This window comes from Rhinatrema bivittatum, chromosome 11 (genome assembly GCF_901001135.1).
Source record: "Rhinatrema bivittatum chromosome 11, aRhiBiv1.1, whole genome shotgun sequence".
Classification (NCBI taxonomy): Eukaryota; Metazoa; Chordata; class Amphibia; order Gymnophiona; family Rhinatrematidae; genus Rhinatrema; species Rhinatrema bivittatum.
Genome location: NC_042625.1, coordinates 91,432,144 through 91,457,775, shown reverse-complemented (window position 1 = coordinate 91,457,775; position 25,632 = coordinate 91,432,144). Strand labels below are relative to the sequence as shown.

Here is a 25,632-nt window from a genome sequence, read left to right as displayed (position 1 = left end):
GTCGTGCATTTTAGCCAATATGCAAATCCCTCAAACTTGCCATTTTAAAAAGTAAAAGCAAGGATAGTAGATATTAACATGGAAGGCAGTTATCACTGTAAGGAGCAAGAGGACCAGCCACAAATCTGTGTTTCAGTGTAATCACAAGACTATTCTTAAGAGTCACTTTTCCTAGGCAAAAACTGGTAAGTGTTGGAACTTCATCAACAAATACATGACTGGATGATGGATATTAATATTGGACAGCTCATATTGCTTCAAATGTTCCACTATTTATTTATATCCAAAGGGAAAAGAAAAATTACAACACAATATACAATGCTGTACAGGTCAGGTGAAGCTCTGCATTAGGCAGGGTATTCTAGGAGAAGGCCTTACTCAGGATGCTTTTCTTCTGGAGATGGCTCATACTCAGCAAGCTGAAGGATTACAAAAATACAGACAGCTGGTTAGCTAATGATTTTTAATAAGAGAAAAAACAAGGAAGAATAAATACAATTGTAAAAAATTCAGAACAGAATCAAATCTTACAAGGAGGAAAACACTTAAGACAAGATTTGGAAGGTTCCTGGACAAAAAGTCCATAAACTTATTAACCAAGTAGACTTGGGGAAATCCGCTTCTTATCTCTGGGATAAGAAGATCGGAATCTGTCTACCCCTTGGGATCCCGAGAGGTTCTTGTGACCTGGCTTGGACACTGTTGGAAACAGGATGCTGGGCTTGATGGGCACTTGGTCTGACCCAGTAATGACATGTTCTTATGTTTTTATGACAGGTGTAGTCTCCCTATTGCCATGTCTAGAAAATTAAATCAGTTTTTAGACTACTTACTGAAAGAAGGCTTACGAGGTTAGGGTGGGGTGGGAGTAGGTGTCTACTCTCTCTCCCCTCGCTAATAGCTTTTGTGTTTAGTGTCCTATCCATACCAAATTCAGTATATCAGACGGTACAAGGGTATCCCAATGAAAGCTTTATTTTTGGATCCACATACATGTAGATGCACATGTTCCAGAAGGAAAGCTCCATAAGTTCAGAGTGGAACTTCTTTATATTTATTTTCATTAGTGCTGTTTGCCAGGGGCCTAGTCCAGATCAGAATTAAAATATATACAATGCATTACAGATGCAAACCCATTAGAAGGGCTAATGCAATAAAGTACACCCAGTCTAGCGCACAAGTTAACCCATGGTTAGATGCTCGTTTTGTATGTGCTACAGTTACACCACCCGATGCAATAAGGATTAGTACATCCAAAATGCAGGCCCAAACAAGCACATAACTAATAGCGCTCATCATATGTAAATTCCATGTAAATGAGGATATTAGCTATTACCTGTGATGCAGAAAATTGCCTGTCACCCAATGCACCCTTTTTAACAATGCAATCACAATGTGATAAACATGTAAGGGCTCGAAAAAAAAAAAATTCTGGCGGCACAATCTACACGCTCCAGGCCGATTTTGCTGCGTATATATTGTGCATGTAAATTATCTGTGGCAGTATAAAACAGACACTCGTATTGAGTGCCCGTTTTCCTGACCTGCACATAGCCATGTCTCCTAGGTGCCCAATGATTTTGAGCACTAGGGTCACACAATTTTAGCTGAGCACGTCCTTTTTAACATGGCAACTCATTAAAATATAGCATTGCGCACCCAGGAGAGGTAGATGTACGTGCATTGAAAAAACAGGCACCCAGCTTGGATGCACGGTTTTACATGCATAAATCTGCATCGGCCTGAGACAGAGAGACTAGGTAGATGAAGACATTACACTAGGCAAAGCTCTCTGGTCCCTGCTTGCTCTAATAATTGAGTGGATCAGGGTCAAAAACTAGGATAAAAGGAGAACGTTAGCAAGTTGCATCCCTCATGATCTCAAAGTCCTCCAAAGGGACTTAGTCAAAATACTGGGCTTACTGTTCATTACTATTGGTAACATTTTTAAGAGTGTTTAACAAAAACCTGCCATGATAAAAAAAAAGTCCCACACAGCAACAAAAAAAAAAAAAAAAGTGTAAACTATACCGACCCCGCAAACCCCAACCCCATGAAGAACATTATAAAAAAAAGCAGCAGCAGAGTCATGTGAACAAAAATCAGTCATCTCTGCTTCTTTTCAGTGTTTAATTAAAAAGGACATTTGTGCACTGGCTGCAAAGGTCAGTTACCTTTCCTTTAAGCTCTCGGTTTTCCTCTAGTATAAGTTCATATTTCTGTTTGAGCTCAGCCAATTCCAGTCGCATAGTCTCCACATCTGGCGTATCAGGTCCAGATGCTCCTAAATGGTGTTTCAGGAAGCTAACAGCCAATGTTAAGAATCCACACAGTGAAAAGTTTTGATTTATGGCGTTCTGCTGTAGTGACCTTCGCCACCCCCCAAACACAATGTCTTGCAGCTGTGTGCTAAATTAATTGACAGATGTAAAAGCAAAAACCTTAAAAATGCATCAGTTTGTATACACAACAGGAAATGCTAAAGTTTCTAGCCTACATTCTTTAGTTCAAAACCTTGAGATTAAGCAAGTGCACAATTACAGCAGTCCCCTTACTTCTCACAGAATTTTAGTCAGAACTAGGTCTATAAATACTACAAATTATGACTTGTTTATTGATACCATAATCTCCGCACACACACACTAGAACCTTAAATTCTGTAAAGGTTCTTCCAAGAATTTAGTTTACTTTTATGCTTTTGCCTTTTCGCTCTCAATAACAAACACAAAGGGAAGAGTGGGGGTGGGGGGAAAAAGGATACTCCAATGCATTGTTTGGTTTCTCTGGCTCTTCATACAGGGCCACCAACACTGCAAATGAAAAAAATACAGAAAAAACACCATTAAAGGGCTGCTGGCACGTAACTGTCTCACCTTTGGAAGTCGGCTCCACTATCCCTCCTCTCTCTTTTTGGATAGTTTTTGTTAGGAGTACTGTGTTTTGGTGTTATGCCTAATAAGAGTTTCATGAACCTCGCTGGCTGATGACAAAGGGCAGATGAGCAAGTTTGTTGTGCAGCCATTTTCTCTGGTGCAGGGGCAGTAGAGGGAGAAAATAGCATGCAAGTTTGTCAACTCCTGTGGTTGCAGAACCACTGCAATAATCACAGAGTTTGGGGTTGGAAGGATCCCCGCTGGCCAATGCCTTCTCTGTGAGCTGGGCCTGCAGCCAAGATCAACACAACTGCTGTTGGAGCCAGTACTGCACGGCGTTTGATGTGGCTGCCACTGCAGAGGATTGCGCTGTGCCCGAGATTACCACTTTAGAAAAAACTGCAGCAAGCATTCCTTGATCCAAGAAAAGCCTTGCTCCCAGATACAAAATCTGTTAGAAACAGGGTTATTGAAGAGTGAAGTGGAATACCCAATAGAAGAAGATACAGACTGTGGCTCTTTTCATGGGAACTTTTGGAAAAGAAAAAGAAGGGAGAGAAGCAATCCTTTAAAGCCTTAATATGATTACTGCCAGGAAACATTTTTGGCGAGGTCATTTTTAAAAAGCTACTTGGTGAGCTGTTTGCAGTTTGCTAGAGAAATGTTATCACCCATGTCTAAGGCCTTATGTGTGTGTCATCTGAAGTTACTTCCCCCAAGCAAGTGCTCTCTCTCTCACAGACATCAAGAGCTGTTCTGAGCAAAAAGGCCATTATCTTCACATTAGAACCAGACAAAAGTTTGGTTAGGAGTATCTTTCATAACATTACTACATGTTTTATAGATCTATATATTAAGGGTGGGAGCCAAAAGAGGAAGAGAAGAAAAACCAACTGAATGCTATTCTACAGGCAGTCAAGCTACTATGGTTAGCAGCTGGGATATATCTTTTGCTGTGTGGATGGGAATTAACTGGGTAGACTGGATAGACTTGTTCTTTGTCATCTACTGTGTCGTGTTAAAATTGTTCCCTCTCTCTCATAAGACCCAGGCAAAAAGGAAGAACTTAAGCCCTGTCCTGAAACTGTGAATCACTTTTGCTCCAAGATGACATTTCTGTCTATGAATTAATACATTTAGCAAGGTAAGCTTCTAGTCCTCAGATGACTTAGATTCACAATGTAATTGAGTTTATTATTGGTGGCATTGTCTTCTCTATCATTATCGATAGCTTGTGTATTTCACAGAGCCTTTTTTCTGTTTGTGCAAGTTTTGTATAGTCCTTTCTTTTCAGACAGGAGCGGCGGCGGCTGTCAGCGGGTTTGACAGCAGACACTCAATTTTGCCGACATCAGTTCTCGAGCCCGCTAACAGCCACGGGTTCGGAATCCGGACGCCGGCAAAATTGAGCGTCCGGTTTTCAACCCGCGAGCAGATTTCAAATTTTTTTTTTTTTTTTTTACTTTTTTAAACTTTCGGGACCTCAGACTTAATATCGCCATGATATTAAGTCGGAGGGTGCACAGAAATGCAGTTTTTACTGCTTTTCTGTGCACTTCCCTGGCGCCGGCAGAAATTAATGCCTACCTTTGGGTAGGCGCTAATTTCTGAAAGTGAAATGTGAGGCTTGGCTACACATTTTACTTACTGAATCGCACAGGAATGACCAATAGGGCCATCAACATGCATTTGCACGTTGCGGGTGCTATTAGGTTGGGGGGGGGGCAGTTGGACGTGCATTTTGGACCCCCTATTACCCCTTACTGAATAAGGGGTAAAGCTAGCACATCGAAAATGCGCATCCAAATGCCGGCTAACAGTGCGCTCCGGAGCACACTGTACTGTATCGGCCTGTAAGTTTGTACCTGAGGCACTGGAGGGTAAAGAGACTTGCCCAAGGTCACAAGGAGCAACAGCAGGACGCGAACCCTGGTCTCCTGGTTCGTCCTCATATGGTAAGGGATTACAGGGTTCGTTTACAGTAATTATTAAAAATAATCCACAGCTATCTTCCTTTCTCTCTCAATACCAGCAATTACGAGACTGCCATAAGGAGATACATAACCTGCCAGGGTTGCTAATCCCCTGCCAGGTATCACAGAGTGGCACAGTCCTACTCCATTACCTTACAGATCTGGTGCAGCAGGCGCAGAACTAGTCCTGCAAGGGAAGGCTGGTGAGCACCTCCCCTGAGCTGGCATCTCTGGTTTCTATGGAAACCTACACTTCACCGAGCCTCCATCACCCACAGCAGCGCTGCAAGAGCAACCCCACGCTTCAACACGTTTCTATGGAAACCACAGGCATGCAACTAGGATGAGTGCCCAGAGGGGGAGGACTGGGAGGTGAGAAAAGCAGGAAAAGACAAAGATCAGAAGGAAGAAAGACGACCCAGGGGGTCCCAGGCTTGTCCCTGGTTTAAAAGGCCTTGGGCTTTTTACAATTCACAGGAAACAGCATGAGCTCAGCCACTAATACAACACGGTATTCTGATGTTGTTCAGAAGAAGAGGGATGTCTTATCCTCTCCCCACCCTTGAAACCAAGGAGATAAGAAACATGCAAAACCTAGCACAGCCATACACTTGCAGACCAAAGGGTGTTTCTCCATAAAGCTACTATATCATTTCACATCTAACTGAAAAAGTCCATGGGGGCTAGAATACCCAGATACCCCTGGGGGGCCCCTGCCAGCATTTGCAGAACAAATTTTCCCCCTGTTCTTGTACAGCAAAGACTTCTGGAACCAGATTCTGTGACCGACTTTCAGCTAATTACAGCATGAAAGAGGCGAAAGGAAGAATCTCTTGCACTCTTACAGTCTTTTTTTTTATGTGCAATAATAGAATAAAACACACTATTAAGCAAACAAGGTAAGATCTAAAAATACAGGTTCATATCCAATAGATATCTTAAATAATATCAGGGAATTTTAATCATTTTTAAAGCACAATTTCTCCTATGCCCATTTTCTTGTGAAAAATACAAATCAAATCCAAACAGTTCTTTTATAGCTCTTAAGTTTTAAGGTTTGTAGCACTCCTGGCAACAGATTTGTTTGTGAAAAAAGTCACACCCAAGTGTGCAAATCTGAAGTGGTTTACCTGCAACTTATTTCTAAAGAGAGTTTAACCAATTGCCTTTTAAAAAATTTTAAAAAATACAAAAAACAGTAGAAGTCAATTATCCAAACTTGTGTTTCCCAATTTAACAGCATTAAGTAATATTTTTCACATAAGCACCGTCTTTGTGATTCCCTTAGTGCTAGGTACACTAAGTAACTTTCCTGCAAAAAAATAAATTCAGGTTCTAACAGATAAGAGTATATACACTGAAAAATGTCCTTTTCCCTGACATTCAGTTATCCAAACCTAATTAATCCCCAGCTGATTCAGATAATCACCTTTTGGCTGTGTAAAAAACTCATACCAGGAAGGATATATATGAGGTATATTAGAACAAAAATATATTTGTATTGTTTCCAGATTTTGTCTTATTTGAGGTAAACATGCAAGGGTGTTTTTGTGAAAAGCAAGTTTGCTTACCGTAAACGATAGCAGGATGAATTAGCCATGCTGTCATGGGATCTGTCAGTCAGGTCCGGGAGGCGGAGCTTGTCAAAGCAGAGAGATTAGAGTTTTTGCTCTCTGCGGCTGCGCGTGTGTTCCCGCGCAGGAAAGTAACGGAATCTCCTCGGTCTGTGAATAAGCTGAAGTGTAGTCGAAGACTACGTGACTGCCAGGGAGGAGGGTGGGTCAGCATGGCTAATTCATCCTATCTACGGAAACACCGTTTACGGTAAGCAAACTTGCTTTTTCCGCCGTCGATAGCAGGGCTGAATTAGCCATGCTGTCATGGGAGTCCCAAGCTCCCGATCACGTTGTTTATGATATATATATTTGTACGTGATCTTTGACAATGTGGCGGTCACCTTGGATAGGATGATAGAGATTGTAGGATTGCTTGCCCTATCTTCGCATCAGTGGCTGCCTGTTGATCAAGGCAGTAGTGAGATGTAAAGGTATGAAGCGATGACCATGTAGCTGCCTTGCAAATGTCTATGGGTTGCACATTCTTCAGGTGTGCCAATGAGGCTGCTACCGCTCTGACTTGGTGAGCTTTAGGCTTTGAAATGTAGTTGTAGTTTCTGTTTGTCGTAACAGAATTTGATGCACTGCGCTATCCAGTTGGAGATGGTGCGTTTAGCCACTGGTAATCCAGGTGCCTTTGGGTCAAAGGAGACAAAAGAGTTGAGAAAACATGGGAGTCCGAGTTTGTCCTTTCTTTATAGTATGTTAATGCTCTTTTGCAATCTAGTGTGTGCAGTAGTTTTTCCCTATCATTTGCATGAGGTTTAGGGAAAAAGGTGGGTAATTCCATGGTCTGATTGAGATAGAATTGAGAAACCACTTTTGGTAGGAAGGATGGGTGAGTCGGCGCCATGCGCACCGAAGTTTTGTGCGCCGTGCGCGCAGGGTCCTTCAGCACCATGCGCACAAGTGAGTTCGGCGCCATGTGCGCAGTTTTGTGCGCCGATCCTTCTTCAGGCGCGGATGTGTTATGCGCCGTTATCGTTTTATGCGCATAAAGCATCTTAGTCGCAGAAGTTCTAGGCGCCGAGATTTTGGTCGCCATTGTCTCCTGCGCCAGCGATTCTGGCTCTATGGATTGTTTAAAATCCAATGGCCTTTGCCGGTCCACCAAGTCCTTACCTCCAAGATTGGAGGACTGAGGATCCCATGATGATGCCCTCTTTTTTGAGGAAGCCGGTAAGATAGCTGGGCCAGGTGGTGAATGAGCCTCCGATGGATCCGGGGAGGCAAAAAGTTCCTGAAGCCTGTAGGCCCGTTGTTTCAGGGCTCTCTGAGACATCCTTGAACAAAATTCACAATCCTCACGATTGTGATCTGGCCCCAGGCATCGGTAACATCGGGCATGGCCATCCGTGACTGACATTACCTTGCCGCAATTACAGGGTTTAAACCCCGATTTTGACATGTTTAATGATTAACGCTGAGGAGAACAGCAGCTCCGCGTGCGATCCCGCGCGCGGAAAGAACAGACTGAGGAGATTCCGTTACTTTCCTGCATGGGAACACATGCGCAGCCGCAGAAAGCAAAAACTCTAATCGCTGCTTTGACAAGCTCCGCCTCCCGGACCTGATTGACAGATCCCATGACAGCATGGCTAATTCAGCCCTGCTATCAACGGGAAAAATATAGATCAATCAAAATTAAAGGGATGGGTGAAAATATATGTCAGTCTCTTACGGCTTGGGAATAATTAAAGTCAGTACAACAACAATTGCATGAACTTTCTGCATTGGTTAATATGACAATGCATTTTGTCAGCAGTTTCTGCAACACACAAGCTTCTAGAATAGATTTTAGGGATGTACATTCATTTTGTCGGTACGTGCATACCTTGCAGATTTTATAGTACACTGATAAAAATAGATAGTATGGTGTATTTTTAAAAATGAGTTATACGCAATGCCTTTTTTCTCAATATTTTTCATAGTTATTTAAGTAGCTGTGTTTTATCTTTGTTTTAATTCTATCTAGAAACATGGTAGTATTAATCATGAAAGAGTAATTTTGTACAGAAGACACCACAAACTTGCAGGTGCTAAAAAATTAAGGTTGGGGAGAGGGTTGCATTCTGGGTTTGGTAAGTCTGTACAGAGTCTCAGATCCAAGCTACATAATCCACTATTTATCCTCACCCTGTTATTTTGTACACACACAGATCCATCACAGGTCTAGGAAAACCCACCATTTTATATCTATTAAGAATGTGCATTCATTTACCTTGTGGAATTTATAATGCACAGGTAAAAACGGATAACATGCGCCTAGCAGCCTTACCAGTGAAAAAGTAGCCTCTTAAAAGCTCTTTTAATGCAATTTTGGTTGCTGCTTTCCCTTACCCCATGGAAGGACCAATACTCTCCTTAACCCCAAAGCATCAGAATCAACTTTTAAGACCCATAGCCTTTCAAGTCAATATCTGGACACCATAGAATCTCTTCCCACCCTCATCTTTACTCCAGCCGCTCTGAGTCTATTCATGATGTTTTATCATTTGTGCTGCTTTTGTAAAGCATGCACTCTTCTTTGGCCAAGAGTATAAAAATGTTATCAGGGACAAAAATTAACTTTCCAAGGTGTCAAGTTACTCTGATGATAAAAAAAAAAGAGGGTTGCCTGGTGGCTCCTGGCAGTGCTGTGCACTGCTATGCAGGGTATCTGGATTGGATTCCTAAATGAGGCCAGCCAGGGATGCTGCAAAGTCAGCCTTCACCACCCTGGGGAGAAGGGCAGAGAGAAAATCTCAGTCATTATGCAATGGCAAAACTTGGCTGGATTTAGGGCCTGTGATGGCAGAGCTCCAATCAAGAATGGTGGTGGCAACTACTGGGTAAGTGCTTTCCATCATAAATTATTGGCTACTCTTAAAAGTACAATTAATGACCAATTAACCCCTTTACCTTTGGTCAGGGTATCAAGCACACCTGCTTTTTCCAAATATCTTCTGAATTGTTCCCTCTTTGAATCGGCAGCCTGAAAAGTCATAACACACAGTTCTGGAATCAAATATTTAAGAATAAGAGTTTTTAAAGTTTTTATAGATTTTCAGGACATCAGATTTCCAAAAATGTTTCAAGCAACTGATTCACAGAATTTAATTATGAGATACAGGAACTAATCTATCCAGCAAGGAGCTTCCCTTCATTCACATTACCAACCCAGTCAAAGAACCAAGGATAGGTCTTTTTTTTTTTTTTATCAACTGCATTAAAATTTAAATTAGAGGCAAAACAATTCAAATATTTATTGTGGATGTCCTAGCCTGTAACCATCTACTTAATAATTATTTAAAATGTTGTACTTGCCTTTACTATCAAAAGCATTGTTTTTTAGTTAACAGCCTGGATGGTAACCTGTATGCAAACAGTTTAAAATTAAGTCTTTACACTCTTCCTCCACCCCTCTCCTTCCCAAAGGAAATTTACTTTCTCAATTCAAATCCTCATTTTACACAGAACCTCCCTTTTCACACTTCATAAAATACAAAAGTTCTATTAATGAAATGAAAACTTCTTAAAGTACAGCTCATTATCCCCTCACTACCAACACCCACTTTTTTCTGTAGTAAATCAAGTGACCCACCCTTCTTACAATCATTTAGTTACCTAGGAATATATTCAAGTTTCTTCATCTAATAGTATGACGGTATCGGTGTGCCAAGAAGAAAACAGTTACTACACTCAGTGATGGAAAATGCAGGTTTTACTTTTTTTTTTTTTTAAATATATGTTTTTTTCCCCACAATTAAACAACCCAAGATATCCTGACTTTTACCTAGAAAAAAATATATGCATTTTTTGGAGAGTTGGGATAAATAAAGTTCCAGAGGCCAGCTGTTCATATAGTGACCATCTGCCTTTCAACTCTTGGTGCAGTCATTTTAATATCTTTCATGCCAACCAGAAGTGGCTAACGTGTGAAATCTGATCAAACGCAGAGCAGCCGAAGTGTGGAATTCCAAACTAAACTATACGCGATTCCACCACTTCATCCCCTCCCCCAACGACATAGAGGTAACCCGATGCGCTATGCTTGCACCAGTGGTAGAAGGATCCCATCCCTGACAAGGGTCCCCTCTTATCGGGACACTGATACAGTGGCTTCGCCTCACATCAATTTCTGGCTAATAGCCAAGTACAGGGTCTGAGTCAGGGGCGTCCCTTCTGGACTTTTGGCTGCAAGAACCTATAAAATAAGCGGAAGTTTAAAGCCCTGCCGTCCGACCCCCCCCCCCCCGAACACGATGACGGACCTGCCATGTCAAATGGTCATGCGTGAAGCTAATGACAATAGGGCACATTCTGTCAGCAAGGGCAGTTCCTGTGAGATTGGGGGGGGGGGTTTTTTTCTTAATTTAACAGCGGCTGCATGCTAAACCTTTCAAAACATGAAGAAAGGATTCATTGCAGGACTGGTTTCTGGGACATAAGGGTTTGCTGTGCCCACCTTACGGGTACCAGAGTCAACTGCTCTGAAGACACAACCTCCCGGTTTAACATAAAATTACATCGTTTAGTGAAAATAATAATTAAAAAAAAAAAAAAAGTTGAACTACGATGCGTTTCCCCGGTGGGGAGCTCTGCCGCGCCTGATCCTCGGCGCACGGCCCCCAGCCAAGGGCGCGTTGCCGAGCTACTCCAGTCAGGGCCCCCTGGAAACCGAAGAACAAACAAACAGTCGGCAGCGCTCCGAGGCGACTCTCCAACGCGTCCCGAGCACGCCAGCCGGAAACGCGCCACCGGCATCGCGGCTGCCCAACACTTTTTCACTCGATGAAGAAAATACGTTTAATTAATTTAAAAAAAAAATCGAAATAAAAAGAGTCCCACACGTCCAAATCGTCACAGGGCCGCCCACAGGGGGTAAAAGCCGCAGGTTAACCCGCGCCGCTTCAGTCACGCGCATCAAAACGAAAAGGCCTCCTAGTACCACGCTCGCGCCCCCTCGGGGGGGGGGGGGACTGCAGACACCCACCTTGTAATGCGCCATGCTAGGCCTCGCTTCTCCCCCCGACTCCGCAGCCTCCCGCCGTCGCTCGCGCACCCCGCGCCAGTCCCTGCCTGCCTGCCTCTACCTCCCGCCGGGCCTCCCTCTGCGCCTGCGTGCAGTCAGTCACGTCAGCTCCGCCGGCCAATCAGGCGCGCCCGCTTCCCGTTGCCGTGGAAACGAGGGCACCCCCTCCCCTTCCAAGCAGCTCCTGGCCGAGGGGGGGGGTCGGCGGTGAGTGTTTGCGCGGTATTTCCGTGAAAAGTCTCTCTCGGCTTGACGTATGCGGGGAGTTCACGCCGCTCGCCCCCGCCGGCATGGCGTCCGGCCATTTCCCTTCCAAGCGTCGGGTAAGAATCTGAGAGCTGCACTCAGAGAGAATGTTTTATTAGTACAAACGATGCTTGAACTATTAACGTACAGGAAGGATGTCAATTCGGAGCCAGGGTTGAAGCCTTGACGTTTGCCGCTCCTGCTCACAAGCTTCAAACTCGGGCTACGTCAACCCCGTTTTGTGTCTCTTAGGACAGATATAATATGGAAGCGCAATGTGTATCACCCATATAAATGTATATAATGCGAAAGCATGCATGACAAATCCTCTAGAAAGTAAAGTGCTTGATTTTATAAAGAAACAGTTTCTGCTTGAAGTGTATGTAATAGATTTTAGTTTGATGACGTAAGTAAGCGACACCTCCATACTTGCACATATTTTTGCCCCACAAACCCAGCCAAAGCCAACCCCCAGCTATACACATTTCAAATATTTCTACTGAGGAACTGTTTGAAACACAGGCTCAGTGGACAGGATTTTTTCAGCGATGGGAGGGTGGGCAATTTTAATGGTATTTCTCAGAATATTTGCAACACATGAAACTTATTGTAGGATTTCTCTTAGCCTTAGGGCCAGGGTTTTTTCCCATTTAGTACATCTAGCCCTTAGATTGCGATGCTGTAGCTAGTGGTGCTTAATAGAGATATAAAGTTGTTTGAAATGACATTTCCTGTGTCATTTTGTTTCATATGGTAAACAAGATAGTAGGGAAACAAAACGATTTTTTGCTATTTCCTTTACAGCCTGCCCCTCCCTCCCTCCGGTCAATTAAATCCATTACCCAAACTTTCAGAAAAAGCTGATTTTATTTGACAGGATTGTATTCCCATCTTTCAAAAATGTATTTTCACACATTAAAAAGTAGTTGTTAAGCTGTAACAGACAGGAGGCGGGTGTGAAGTACTATTATTAATGTGCCAGTGCACAGGAATGACATTATAGGGGATGTAATATTGTACAAGGAGCCTACTTACAGGGCCATCGTAAGGGGTGGGCAAAAAGGGCAACTACTCTCAATGCCAAGCTGGGAGGGTGTGGGGTGCTACGCTGTTCTTTTGAGTCAGTCTGCGACCACATAAGCACAAAAAGGAAGAAGTGAGGAAACTGAATACAACCCTTACCTAGAGCTCCATTTTGTACAGCCATACTGGGTCAGACCAAAGGTCCATCAAGTCCAGTATCCAATAGTGGCCAATCCAGGTCACTGACAGGATCCCAAGAGGTAGATGGATTCCATGCTGCTTATTCCAGGGATAAGAAGTGGATTTCTGCCGCTCCACCTTAATGGTGATTTATATTCACACAACGCCTCTCCTCCAACCAGGATCTTAATGTTGTTTATAATTAAAGCATTTCTGAAACATCCAGGCAGCCATCTGCATCCTACCTGACCTACCCCCATTAAATGTGCAGAGGCTTGCAGGATGGTGCCAGTATACTCGACATTCATGGCACTGGCATCTAGAATCAGGGCACAGACCCCATGTGCTAGTGCCTAGCAATGCCAGGGGTATATGGACTGGGGGTGGCCTCTGGCCTCTTCCCTGATACCTCATTGGTGTAATAATGAATGGTTTAGACAGTATTCAGTCTGGGGAAATTGAAATCATAGTGGAAATGTGAAAGAGTACTCTGGTGTCTCCTCATGTGTCTCTGTCCATGAAATGGTCCCCTCCCCCTACTCCTTCAGCCAATTGAGTTTTCAGGATATTGACAAAAAGTGCACAAAAAAAAAGATACACAAATTGGAAAAACTAAAAAATGAAATAAAATAACTTTTGTCTGCCCATCCCCTAATGCTCAAACTGTCCTGAGGCCAGCGCCCCAGCTAGTCAGGTTTTCAGAATGTTCCTAATATGCATGAGAAATAGCTGCATATACAGGACGCAAAGCATGCAAATACATCTCATGCATGTTCACTAGGGATATCCTTGAAACCCAACTCGCTGGGGAGCGGGGTGGGGGAGGGGGACACGGGGGTCACACATTTTAAAAGAAGGGATGCAACCCTGCCAAATTAACTCTATGGCAGAGCTTTCTAAAATGAACACAGGCCACATTATGAACAGGAAATATCATTTTGTGCCCCGCAAATTCTGTATCCTGCCCCACTGAGGCACTCTGCTTCCTTGCAGCACAGGAACCCTTGTCATTTGGTCTATAATACACTTTAGGCCATGTTACAACAAACCACATGACTTTGGATTTCCTAAGGAGAGAAAAAGTAAGCACTTCCTTTGTTTGCAAAAGCAATTATGTTAACATAGGTCTCTTCCTGTAACACTTTCAAAATTGCCTGGTAAGAAAGTAACAGCCAAACTGGAAAACTGGCACAGAAGTTGCTTTACCTAATTCCTCATGTATGATCTGTTTGCTTTGACTTTTCTCACCCCGTATGGCCTTGACAGTCTATGAGGACTACAAGTGTTTGCACCTGGCTCCCCTCAGTGACCAAAGCTTCAGTCTGTAGCACTTTACCCAGCCTTCCACAGCATTTTATTTAAACTGGCGGCCACAGCTTATGTCACAGCATTTTTTCCCTGCCCCCGATCTGACCTGTCTGGGTTATGCTTCATAAATGGACAAGGTCCAGTGTCCGTGGCCATACCCAGTCTAGACACCTCCGGCTGTCCACAGTGATAATGAGACCATGCATCACCCTATCCGGATGAGGGTACCAGATAAATGTTGAAATAAAACACTTCCCCATGGACATCAGGACTTTTCTTCTGCTTGGAATGCACTTCTGATGCTTGACCTTTGCTGAGTGACCTATAAAGGAGTTATTTAAGATAATAAAAGAAACCACACATATACACTGTAAAGCTTCTTGCTGTCCTTATGTTTATCTGTAAACCAATATGATGTCTCCAACGAATGTCGGTCTAAAAAAAAACTTTAAATAAATAAATAAATATACAGATATTGCATATTTGAATCCCATAAAAGAGCAAGCTATCTTTCGTTTAATAAGTAATCAAACAAATGAATGAGATCCTTTTGGGATTGGTGCTAACCGTCACCTGTCAGTTGTCATACTAGAAAATTATTTTATTTTTTGCACTATCTGTGACTTTCTACCTTGGCTTTGTCCTGTTCCTGCAAGTAGAGATTGCTTTTAATCTTAAACCCCGAGTCTCCCTGTTCATGGCCTTGATGATCTTAACCATTTTTCGATAATAAATAATGTTTTTCTTTCTTGTCTTATCTGATTTGTAAGCTCCATGGTGAAGGGACGGTCTCTTCTATGTGTCCATGCAGTGCCACATGAATTTGGTAGCATGATAGAAACAAAGACGATCGGGGTTCTTCTGTGAGGTCTGAGAGGGTAGTGTATGCTGACCAGGGGTGCAAAGCGCAGCAGAAGTGACTTATGGGATATCTGCAGCCCTTCTTAACATAGCACACAAGTTTGCTCTGAAAATTCATAGGTAATCTGCCCAATATGCAATGTATACAGATTACCTGGCAGAAAGTTACACCTCCTCGCTGGAAGGTGTAACTTAAGCAGGTTAACGTATGTGCGTAAAATCATAAAGTATGTACGTAAATTCAGCTGTGCCCCACCTCCATCCCCCTAGAATGCCTCTCCCAAATTTACAGTAGAGTACATGCAAAACTGGATTGTGCATACTGAGTCAAAGTTTGCTTTCTAGCAGCCACTTGCATGCAGAAAACCAAGTTTTATGTGCAGAAATGGCTTTGATAATTCAGTCCTTTACAATGTTAATCCTGCATATTAAAAGTAATTGGAAGCTTGGTTAGTTTCTCTCCTGAAATGATTTCATTCTGGGGGTTCAGAGAATGAAGAAAAATCCTTTCCTTCCCCTTCCCAAAAAACAAAAAACAGTTCATGTGAGTTTCATGCGGCTTCCTCAGCACTTTTTCACAAGAGAGAAGAAAAATACAGGAATGTGATCTGAAAGGAAAATGGAAAAGTGTTATTTATTCCCTAATTTGACTGGCATAATCTCGATGATGTTATCTGATTTCCATATCTATAAACAAGTTGCAGACAATTCCTTTTTGGCCAGTTTTACTGAATGACTGTGCACATTATGGGGAACCTTTTTAGAGTTCTGCCTTGCTTGGAGGGCCCACAGGTCTGCAAGTGAATTTTCAAAGGGAAAGTACAAGGATGTCAAACTGAAATGCCTAAGCATTGCTTGCCGGCATGCGGCATTGTAAAATAGCGCGGGCACTTTTACTTGCAGAGCAGGAGCTCAGTTTTCAGCCACCAGCTTTACCTGGGGAACTGCTGAGTTACTCGGGTAAAATCATTTGAAAATTGCTCTCTGTGTTTTTTATTGAAATGAAAAGGTTTGTGAGAGAGCGGCACTTTCTCTTATGCACAGCTGTAACGTGAATCAAACATCCAGCGCAGGGAAGGAGCAGCAGACTGGCTACATTCACACAGCTGATCACTGGCCCTGCCATGATTTGTAGCTGGTGGACTTTACCTTTTGGCCCATGGCCTGCGTACCCAGAGTTGTACTGTGTTGGCCACGACTGCACAATGAACGGCTGAATTCTACTTTCTGTTTCAAATAGTACATTTTAGATTTTTAAAATAAAAAAGCTTAGTGCCAGTGAGCCACTGTTATGCAGATGCTTTGACCAAAGAAGCATTCCCAAAAGATTTCAATTCGGCATACATAAGTGTTGGCAAAGCCTGGGAAGGACCCAGTACACATACAGAAACATAGAAATGACGGCAGAAGAAGACCAAACGGCCCATCCAGTCTGCCCGGCAAGCTATGCACTTTTTTTTTAAATTTCTCTCATACTTCTGTTACTCTTGGCTCTTAGTAACCTTTTGGTTCTATTTTCCTTCCACCCGCACCATTAATGTAGAGAGCAGTGTTGGAACTGCATCCAAATGAATATCTACCATAGTTAGGGGTAGTAACCGCCGCAATAAGCAAGCTACACCCATGCCTTTGTTTACCCAGACTATGTAACTTAGTCCTTGTTGGTTATTGTCTGTATATAGATCCACCTTTCTACGTTCCCCCTGCCGTAGAAGCAGAGAGCTATGTTGGATATGCGTGAAGTATCAGACTTTCTCCCCTGCCGTTGAAGCAGAGAGCTATGCTGGATATGCATTGAAAGTAAAGTATCTGACTTATTTAGTTTGGGGTAGTAACCACCGTAACAAGCAAGCTACTCCCCGCTTTTTGTGAATGCAAATCCTTTTTTTCCACACTTTCTCTTGCCATTGAAGCTTAGAGCAATGTTGGAGTCACATTAACTGTGTGTATGTTTATTAAATAAGGGTATAATCTCCAGGCAGTAGCCATCATTCCCGTGAGCCACCAACTCTTCATTCACGTCCTCTAGACTTGATGGATCCACAGTGTTTATCCCACGCCCCTTTAAAGTCCTTCACAGTTCTGGTCTTCACCACTTCCTCCGGAAGGGCATTCCAGGCATCCACCACCCTCTCCATGAAGAAATACTTCCTGACATTGGTTCTGAGTCTTCCTCCTTGGAGCTTCAACTCGTGACCCCTGGTTCTGCTGATTTTTTTCCGAGGGAAAAGGTTTGTCGTTGTCTTTGGTTAGTTAAAACCTTTCAAGTATCTGAATGTTTGAATCATATCACCCCTGCTCCTCCTTTCTTCCAGGGTGTACATATTTAGATTCTTCAACCTCTCCTCATAAGTCATTCGATGAAGACCCTCCACCTTTCTGGTCGCCCTTCTCTGGACCGCTTCCATCTTGTCTCTGTCTCTTTGGAGATACGGTCTCCAGAACTGAACACAGTACTCCAGGTGAGGCCTCACCAAGGACCTGTACAAGGGGATAATCACTTCCCTTTTCTTACTCAATATTCCTCTCTCAATGCAGCCCAGCATTCTTCTGGCTTTTGCTATCGCCTTGTCACATTGTTTCGCCGACTTCAGAATATTAGACACAATCACCCCAAGGTCTCTCTCCTGCTCTGTGCACATCAGCCTTCCCCCCCCCCCCCCCCCCCATCGAATACAGTTCATTTGGATTTCCTCTTCCCATATGCATGACTTTGCACTTCTTGGCATTGAATCTCAGCTGCCATATCTTCGACCACTCTCCCAGCTTCCTTAAATCCCATCTCATTCTCTCCACTCCTTCCTGCGTGTCCACTCTATTGCAGATCTTAGTGTCGTCCGCAAAAAGACAAATTTTACCTTCTATCCCATCCGCAATGTTGCTCACAAAGATATTGAACAGGATCGGTCCCAACACTGATCCTTGCGGTACACCACTTAAAACCGCTCTCTCTTCAGAGAGACTTCCATTTACCATCACACTTGTCTTCTGTCCTTCAACCAGTTTGCAATCCAGGCCACCACCTCAGCACTCACTCCTAAGCTTCTCATTTTATTCACCAGTCTCCTGTGCGGGACCGTATCAAAAGCCTTGCTGAAATCCAAGTAGATGACATTGAGCGCTCTTCCTTGATCCAATTCCTTGGTTACCTAGTCAAAAAAATCAATCAGATTTGTCTGACAGGATCTTCCCCTGGTGAATCCATGCTGCCTCTAGTCCATCAATTCTCCTGACTGTAGATAGTTCACTATTCTCTCTTTCAACAGTGACTCCATTACTTTTCCCACCACTGAAGTGAGGCTAACTGGTCTGTAGTTACCAGCCTCTTCTCTGTTCCCACTCTTGTGAAGCGGGACCACCACTGCTCTTCTCCAATCACTCGGCACCACTCCCATTTCTAGGGATCTATTGAACAGGTCACACAGCGGACCCGTTCAATAGATACACCCATCCTCATATAGACCTATTTCCTTATTAAATTGTGACTTAAAAATCTACGCAAAAATTCTGGCTGATAGGTTAAGTTTAGTGTTTCTCTCTGTCATCTCTCTTAATCAGGTGGGGTTTGTAAAGGGTCCGATGGCTGGTTCACTGATTACTAAATTAATCACAGCACTAGCCTACTGCAAACATCATTTGGTCCCATCCATAGCAGTGATTTTTGACTCGGAAAAAGCTTTTGATCGGGTTTCCTGGCCTTATCTTTTTTCAATTCTCAAACGATTTGGCTTTCAGGGAGACATTTTTAAGAGAATATCCCTTTTATATGATAACCTGATGTCTCATATCTTAGCCAATGGTGGTAAATCCTCAGTTTTTACTATCCATAGAGGTGTACATCAGGGATGCCCCTTGTCCCCCCTGCTCTCCTTATTATCAATAGACTCGTTACCACGGAAATTCAGTGAGGATGGTTCTATTACAGGTCTGGAAGTTAAAGATACTTTTGAGATGACGTATTAATCTTTCTCATGAACCCTTTCAACTTGCTGTCGAAAGTCTTGGTCCATCAGGATTTCCTTGGACAATTTTCAGGTCTTAAAATAAATAGGGTCAAGTCCGAAGCCTTGGAAGTCTATGGCAATCTTAAGGCTAGCTGGGGGTTTAAATTCCAGCTCAGATGGGTCAGTATGGATTTGAAATACTTAGGAATCAAAGTACCTGTAGATTTCGGACAATTCTATAAAATTAATGTAGATCTGATGCTTCAGAAAATGACGGCACATCTAAACCAATGGTCCCGAGTTCCCTTCTCCCTGAGCGGTAAGATCCAATTAATAAAGATGATGGAAATACCTAAATGGTTATATTTATTACAGATGCTGCCCATTTGGATAAAGAGAACAGATTTCCTAGATTATCAGGCAGGTTTGTCACTGACGAACCTGTGTAAACTTATAGCACAGGGAGGCTTGAATTGCCCTGATCTTCAAAGCTATAACCCCGCCTGCACGTTAAGGCACATGGGAGATTGGCTATTGGGGACCTCCTGGTTTTCTCCTGTACTACACTTGCAAAGATGCCACACAAATCCCCTTTGACTTTAGGCATTATTTTCTCATTACTTCCTGCAGGTGGGCATGGTACCACCTATGCAGATATTTGAGTATCTCTGGGAAATTCTCTCCACTTTTGGCCTTCTGTTGAAATCCCCAGCTCCTGCCTGGAGTGGAGACCAAAGCCCGGATTTTCAAAGGCCCGTGCGCGTAAAAACTGGGGTTTCCGCGTGAGGCCGGGCCATTAGCCGCTGTCCCAGGGAAGCACACACCAGCTGCTGGCTGGCACAGGGAAACTACTTCTGCTCGGGAGAAGCAGTAAGTGGTAAAATAAAAAAAATTCTGGTAGGGGTTAGGGGTCGGGGTGGAGAGGGGAAAGGGAAGGAAGGTTAGGGAGGGGGGTAGGAAAGTTCCCTCCCAGACTGCTCCTTAATTGGAGCAGACTGGGAGGGAACTGGGGGAGGCCCGATTGCATCGCCATGCATATTACTCGAAAATTTGGCCCCCTGTGCATGCCCCCCCCTGAGCGTACCACCCACACATGCTCACACGGTCATCCGATTTTATAATATGCACGTGCCAGCGCACACATGGTATAAAATTGGTGCGTCCATGTGCATGCACCAGGAACCGCATGCATGTTATGCCACTTTCTCAACAAAGGTAAGGGGGGAGGAAAAAAAGTTCCCTCCGAGGCTGCTCCGATTTCGGTGCGGCCTCGGAGGGAACGGAAGCAGGCTGCTTGGCTCGGCGCGCAGGTTGCACAATCGTGCACCTCCCTGCGCATGCCGACCCTGGATTTTATAACATGCGTGCGGCATAACGTGCATGCGGATTTTTATAACATGTGCCGGGTTGCGCAAACAAATCTACGCCCGCGCGTATGTTTTAAGATCTGCCCCCTAGTGAATATCACTGAAAATGTAGACTTGAGAGAATTGCAATTTAAATTCCTTTGGCAATTGCTTTATTTGCAAGAAAGGGCACACCAGGCTAAGTTGTGTGCCACGCCAATATGTGCTAAGTGTGGAGCCCTTTCCAGTGACTTCCTACACGGATTCTGGATTTGTTCTAAGATAACGTCCTTTTGGAAGGTAATTCTCTCAGACAACCCCAGAACTTGGCTATTTAGACGGTATAATGCTGAGTCACTTATTACTCATAAGAGTCAAAAGCTATTTCTAGATAAAGCAGATCTTGATAGCCAAGAAAACGATTTTGGCAGTATGGATAAGAAAGGAAACTCCGTGTCTGAAACAATGGGAAAATAGAATGATCAGGTTGTTAACTCTCGAATAGCCAGCTCCTAAACGTGAGGCTGTATCCAAAATCTGGCAACCGTACAATGCCAGCCTGCCTGAAGTGGTAAAGGAGACTATAGCATCATGTTGACTTAAGGGGACTTCTAAGACTCTCTCTTTACAACCTCCAGTTTCTACTTTGTTCATACTCAGGTATTCTGCTGTCTTATTTCTTTATTTGTCAACTCCTTTCTATCTGATAGGGGGGGGAGGGGGTATTGGGAGGGTAATGCTGAGGTCTCATGCAGCAGGGATCTTTTGTTGTATCTGTATTGATACATAATGCAACTGTATTTTCAGATTATTCTTTGTGTACTTCCTGTGAAAACCCAATAAAAATATTAAAAATAAAATAAAAATGCTAGGAACAAGTATTTAATGAAAATGTATTTAAAAATATATATTTGACCTTGCTTACTAGCTAGGTAAGAGAATTTGTTGCTTTCTCACAGGTTACACTGGGTTTCTCACTGGGTGCACACCTTCGCAGAATCTTCCCTAGTTGATTACACAGAGAAGGTGGGAATTTAAATTTAGTGGTGGTTTCAAAGAGTTTTTAATCTTGCTGAAATATCAGTTAAAGGCGGGATGCTGATAGAATGCCTTCTGCTGGCCTTATGCATCAGGAAGAAAATGAACAATAAATCTGAAGATCGGTAGGAATGCACCTGCTGTTAACATTCGCCAAGTGACATCTGTCATGTGGGAGAGAAAGCCAGGGATTTTCACAGGAGTGGCCGATCTGCTGGGTCATTTGAGGTCAGCTGTGGAATATGCAAGAGCCTTGCTTTGCCTTCCTTAGTAACTATCCATCAACAATGAGGAGCAGATCCAGGAAGCACTAACTCTAAGTTGTTTTTAAATTAGGTTCACTAGCATAGCGAGTAGCTTAGTTTGCAATTAAGGGGCTTTCATGGTTCCATAGGGCAGTTCAACCTCCTGTACAATAAGTTGGCCTAAGCATCATTCACACTCCAATATATACTTTTGAGGCAACAGCCCTCATGATTTGCAGTGCAGTTTATATCTCTCCCAAGTCTTGGGTATACTTTTGTTATTGTTTGAGCTGGTGTTCTGAAGATAACTTTCTATTATATAAGCAGGTTGGACTCAATGATCCAGTTTGTTTACTACCTGAATTTAGATTTTAGTGTTCTGTCTAGGAGCATCTTGGAACGTGGAAGGCAAATGTAAAACTGGATACACAGATAGTTGGGTGTGTTTTCCACTGACAGTGCATAGCTGCTTGGTGCAGAAGAAAGAGTTTCTATACCAGACAGCTTCATGATAGAGTTTTTCTTGGAGTTACCCTCATTGAAACAGTCGGATTCATTCTTAATTTCATACTGCTGAAAATTCTTGCTTTTTTGATCCCTAAGTGGACAATTTCTAGAATATTTGAAATGAGTAAGAGAGCCACTATACATTGCATAGATAGTATATACACTGTTTTGTTGATTGGACTCAACACAAAGCAGTCCACTGTGTTTGGACCTAGATCCCTCTGGCACTTATAAAGAGAGCTGAGCTGAAATTCATAAAGGAGACATTGGTCAACCATGACCCACCTACCACTGCAGATCTGCTAAACATATGTATCGCATAAGTGCAGAGCAGGCTGCTGCAGAGCGGCGGCTTGTTGGATTTTCTGTGCTCCAGTTCTTGTATTTCTTCTTCCAATCTTTTTCGATCCTTGGTCATGTCCACTTCTATTCCCTCCAGTTCCCCTTTCTTCCTAGATGGAAGGCTAGGAGATAAAGATGACTTGAAAAACCCAGTATCTGATGAGAGATGTAGGAAAGGTCGTAGCGGACATTTCATCATTCCATACATCTTTGGCTGCCGCACCCAGGCTCAGCATTCAGGAAATGAACAAGACGATTAGCCAGACCTTTCCAATAATGGTGGAGTAAATGTGAAACTTCTCTAAAATGCCTCCAAGGAAAGTTCCATCTCCCAAGACTGTAAAACATGGTACAGAAATAAGAAAACATGTATTTATTTTGGAATTTACACAGTGCCCTGTCAAACAAACCGAACACAGGTACAATGAATCCCTGAACAGTTAAAGGTCGGTGGGTCTCTCAGACCTGCACTGGAGGCACACCTAACTGGTCTGGTTTTCAGGATATCCATAATGAATGTACACAATCTATTTGCATGCATTGGAGACCTGATTCATGCAAATCTATTTTATGCATATGTTGGGACCTCCTTCGATTCTGCACTGATAAATGTGCCTCCTTTACAAGGAGTAAGGAGTAGTCAGTATATCCTGTGGTAAAGAACACCCCTTTCACTGTCTGCTTTAATGGATTGTGCTTTTGAGGGTATGTAGAGACCCCTACAAAGTTCAATTCAGCTCTCTCTTTTTAATCACAGAGCTGAGAGCTGCTGTGTGCAATGAGCAGCTGCAGACCCAAAGCCAGAGGTCTGTGAGTTCTCTCCCCTTTTCAAGGAATTCAGGACGGGAAAGCAAGTTTTAAGCTTTCCATTCTCCAAATATTTGCAAAATCCCAAGGCTGAGGGCAAGAAGGTGCGAGTTTCTCAAGCTGTGGCTGATCGCTCTTACTTGTAAGAATTCTCAGTGGAAGGGGCACCCAAACCTGCCTCTCAGCATCCCAGCAGAATTCTTGTCGAGCAGGAACAATCGCTGGTCACTCCTGCCCTGCAGTTACAAATGGCGCTAACGGACCAAGGCTGGCACCATTGTTAACTTCTTCTGTACAAAATGGCACCAGCAGCCCAGGGCCAGGCCTCCATTTTGTATGGAAGACGTTAACAATGCTGCCAGGCCATTTGTAATTGCAGCAAAGGATTGTGGAGGAATCGGGGGATGGCCCAGGAGTGGTTTTCTTTTTCCTTTTCTGATGAGCCAAGATTTGCTGGGGCGTTTTTATTCTTCTTTTTTATTTTGTTTGTGGTTTTGTTTTGTTTTAAATTTTAAAAAAAACCCAAAATGAAATGAAAAGAAAAAACGTCTGTGCACAAAAGCTGAATGGGATGAGACTTAAGGACCTAAATGTGTGTGCCCTAGAGATGAGGAGAGAGACCTGAAAGATATGCAAAAGAGGCAGAGCTCGGCCGAAAGGAAGGAATTTGTGCAGAATTCCCTTTATGTAGAATGGGGGCAGCCTGTGTACGAGGAAGAGCGAGAAAGTAGTGCAAAAGGAGATGCTGGGGTGCAGCGCTCTCTCTCCCATTCTCACCACTCCCCTCCTGCACCATGCGGCTCTCGGGGCTTGTGAGTTGGGTGGTGCCTGAATCCCAGCTCTGTTCTTATGAAACTTTGGGAGTTTGGGGCTCACTCGCTGAAAGCTGGGCACTGCAGGAAGACTACAGTTGTTCCAGGGGGTCAATGCCTGAAGGTCAGGAGCCGATGAGGGGAGGATTGAGAAACTGGGAAGGGGGATGAGCTGGTGAAAACTGAGAGGCAGATAGGGGTCGAGACTGGGGGGGACGAGAGGATGGATGATGGTGGAAAATCTGGAGAAGGAGAGATACTTAGTGGAGATGGTCTGAGAGTGGATAAGCTATGGGAGTAAAGAGTGGTGTGGGGAGAGTGTGTGATGGAGATGAGCTGAAAAAGCTGGAGAGGGAGAGTTTTGGGGATGAAATGAATTGGAGTCAGGGGAGAGTAGTCTACTGCCTTATGGCTAGGGCTTCTGGCTTTCAAGGATTTTAATTTGGCAATCTGCAGAGCCTCAGAGGTCGAGCTGCTGGCATTTGTAGTAACAGCAGCCGCAGCCATGCTGCAAGTAATGGCTGCAAGTAATGCTGCAAGTAATGGCAGCTGCACTGCCGTGCTACTAATGCCAGTGCTTATTACTGGCATTAGCATGGGATGTACTGAATGTTTGGGCATTGCCAGGTACTCGTAACCTGGTTTGGCCACTGTTGGAAACAGGATGCTGGGCTTGATGGACCCTCGGTCTGACCCAGTACGACAGCTTCTTATGACGCTGTGGATTGATTAAAGTAAAATCACTGAAAACCAGATATGTTAGTTATACAGTACTCCTGGGGAATCCTGCAGCAAATACAATAATTATTACAATTGTATTCAACTTTCTGAAGTAAAGAATTGTGGTTGCTGTGCTAGTCCGCTTGGATATATAGAATTAATGGTCAAGAAATTCGTTTTGGAGACATCTTTTTACTGGGCTAACTTAATACATCTGTGGCTAGCTTGTGAGAATTATCCTCTGTCAGGCGAGTGAAGTCACCCATGTATTGTTGTTAGTCCTATAAAACCCACAACATATTTTTTCACCCTGAATTCTACCTTTCTGATGTAATCTCACTGCAAAATTAATATTATAGTCCCTGCAGGTTTCCATGTGGCTGTTTCTGATCCTTTGGGCTCATCTATGTAAGAAAGATACAGTTAGGAATTTATTAATGAGCTACAGGAGGAGGGCACACAAGTGGCTGATGTGTATTCCCACTTAAAAACAAACACATGCATCCAAAGCACTGATTATTACAGCTGCTGCTTAAGCCAGTGATTTAAAAAAATCCCCTATTTGATGGGCCTTCCTTCGCAACAACACCAGAATGAGGGCTTGCCTCTCGGTACTGGGCTGTTGCTTGCACTAACGGAGGCCCATGCCAGCAGTCCACTTCCCGGTGCCAGTGCCTTGATGCGGCTTTTCACAGGGCTCCTGAGATGGGTCAGTACAGAACTGCGATATATGGGAAAGGCATTACCAGTCACATTGAAAACAACATTACAGAGTCA

At 43.5% G+C, this 25,632-nt stretch overlaps 1 protein-coding gene across 2 annotated transcripts; it reads right to left on the bottom strand.

The window, feature by feature from the left end:
• Positions 1-252: 252 nt before the first annotated feature.
• MYCBP (MYC binding protein) lies at positions 253-11,591 on the bottom strand. 2 transcript variants are annotated; one of them, XM_029571279.1, is made up of 5 exons: positions 11,438-11,591; positions 9,364-9,436; positions 2,762-2,810; positions 2,175-2,304; positions 253-419 (listed from the first exon to the last, which is right to left on the bottom strand). In XM_029571279.1, exons 1-5 carry the CDS (start codon positions 11,450-11,452, stop codon positions 375-377), a joined length of 312 nt encoding a protein of 103 aa, XP_029427139.1. In that variant the 5' UTR covers positions 11,453-11,591; the 3' UTR covers positions 253-374. The 2 variants fall into 2 exon arrangements, with proteins under 2 accessions (XP_029427139.1, XP_029427140.1); XM_029571280.1 differs by having other exon boundaries at positions 9,364-9,459; positions 11,438-11,563.
• Positions 11,592-25,632: the final 14,041 nt, after the last annotated feature.

What these genes read in the sequence shown, in the direction of transcription:
- MYCBP (XM_029571279.1), bottom strand. An exon ending in GCTTGATACCCTGACCAAAG is followed by an intron (nt 2,811 to 9,363) that starts GTAAAGGGGTTA and finishes TTTCATTTGCAG; the next exon opens with TGTTGGTGGCCCTGTATGAA. An exon ending in AAACCAAACAATGCATTGGA is followed by an intron (nt 2,305 to 2,761) that starts GTATCCTTTTTC and finishes ATTGGCTGTTAG; the next exon opens with CTTCCTGAAACACCATTTAG.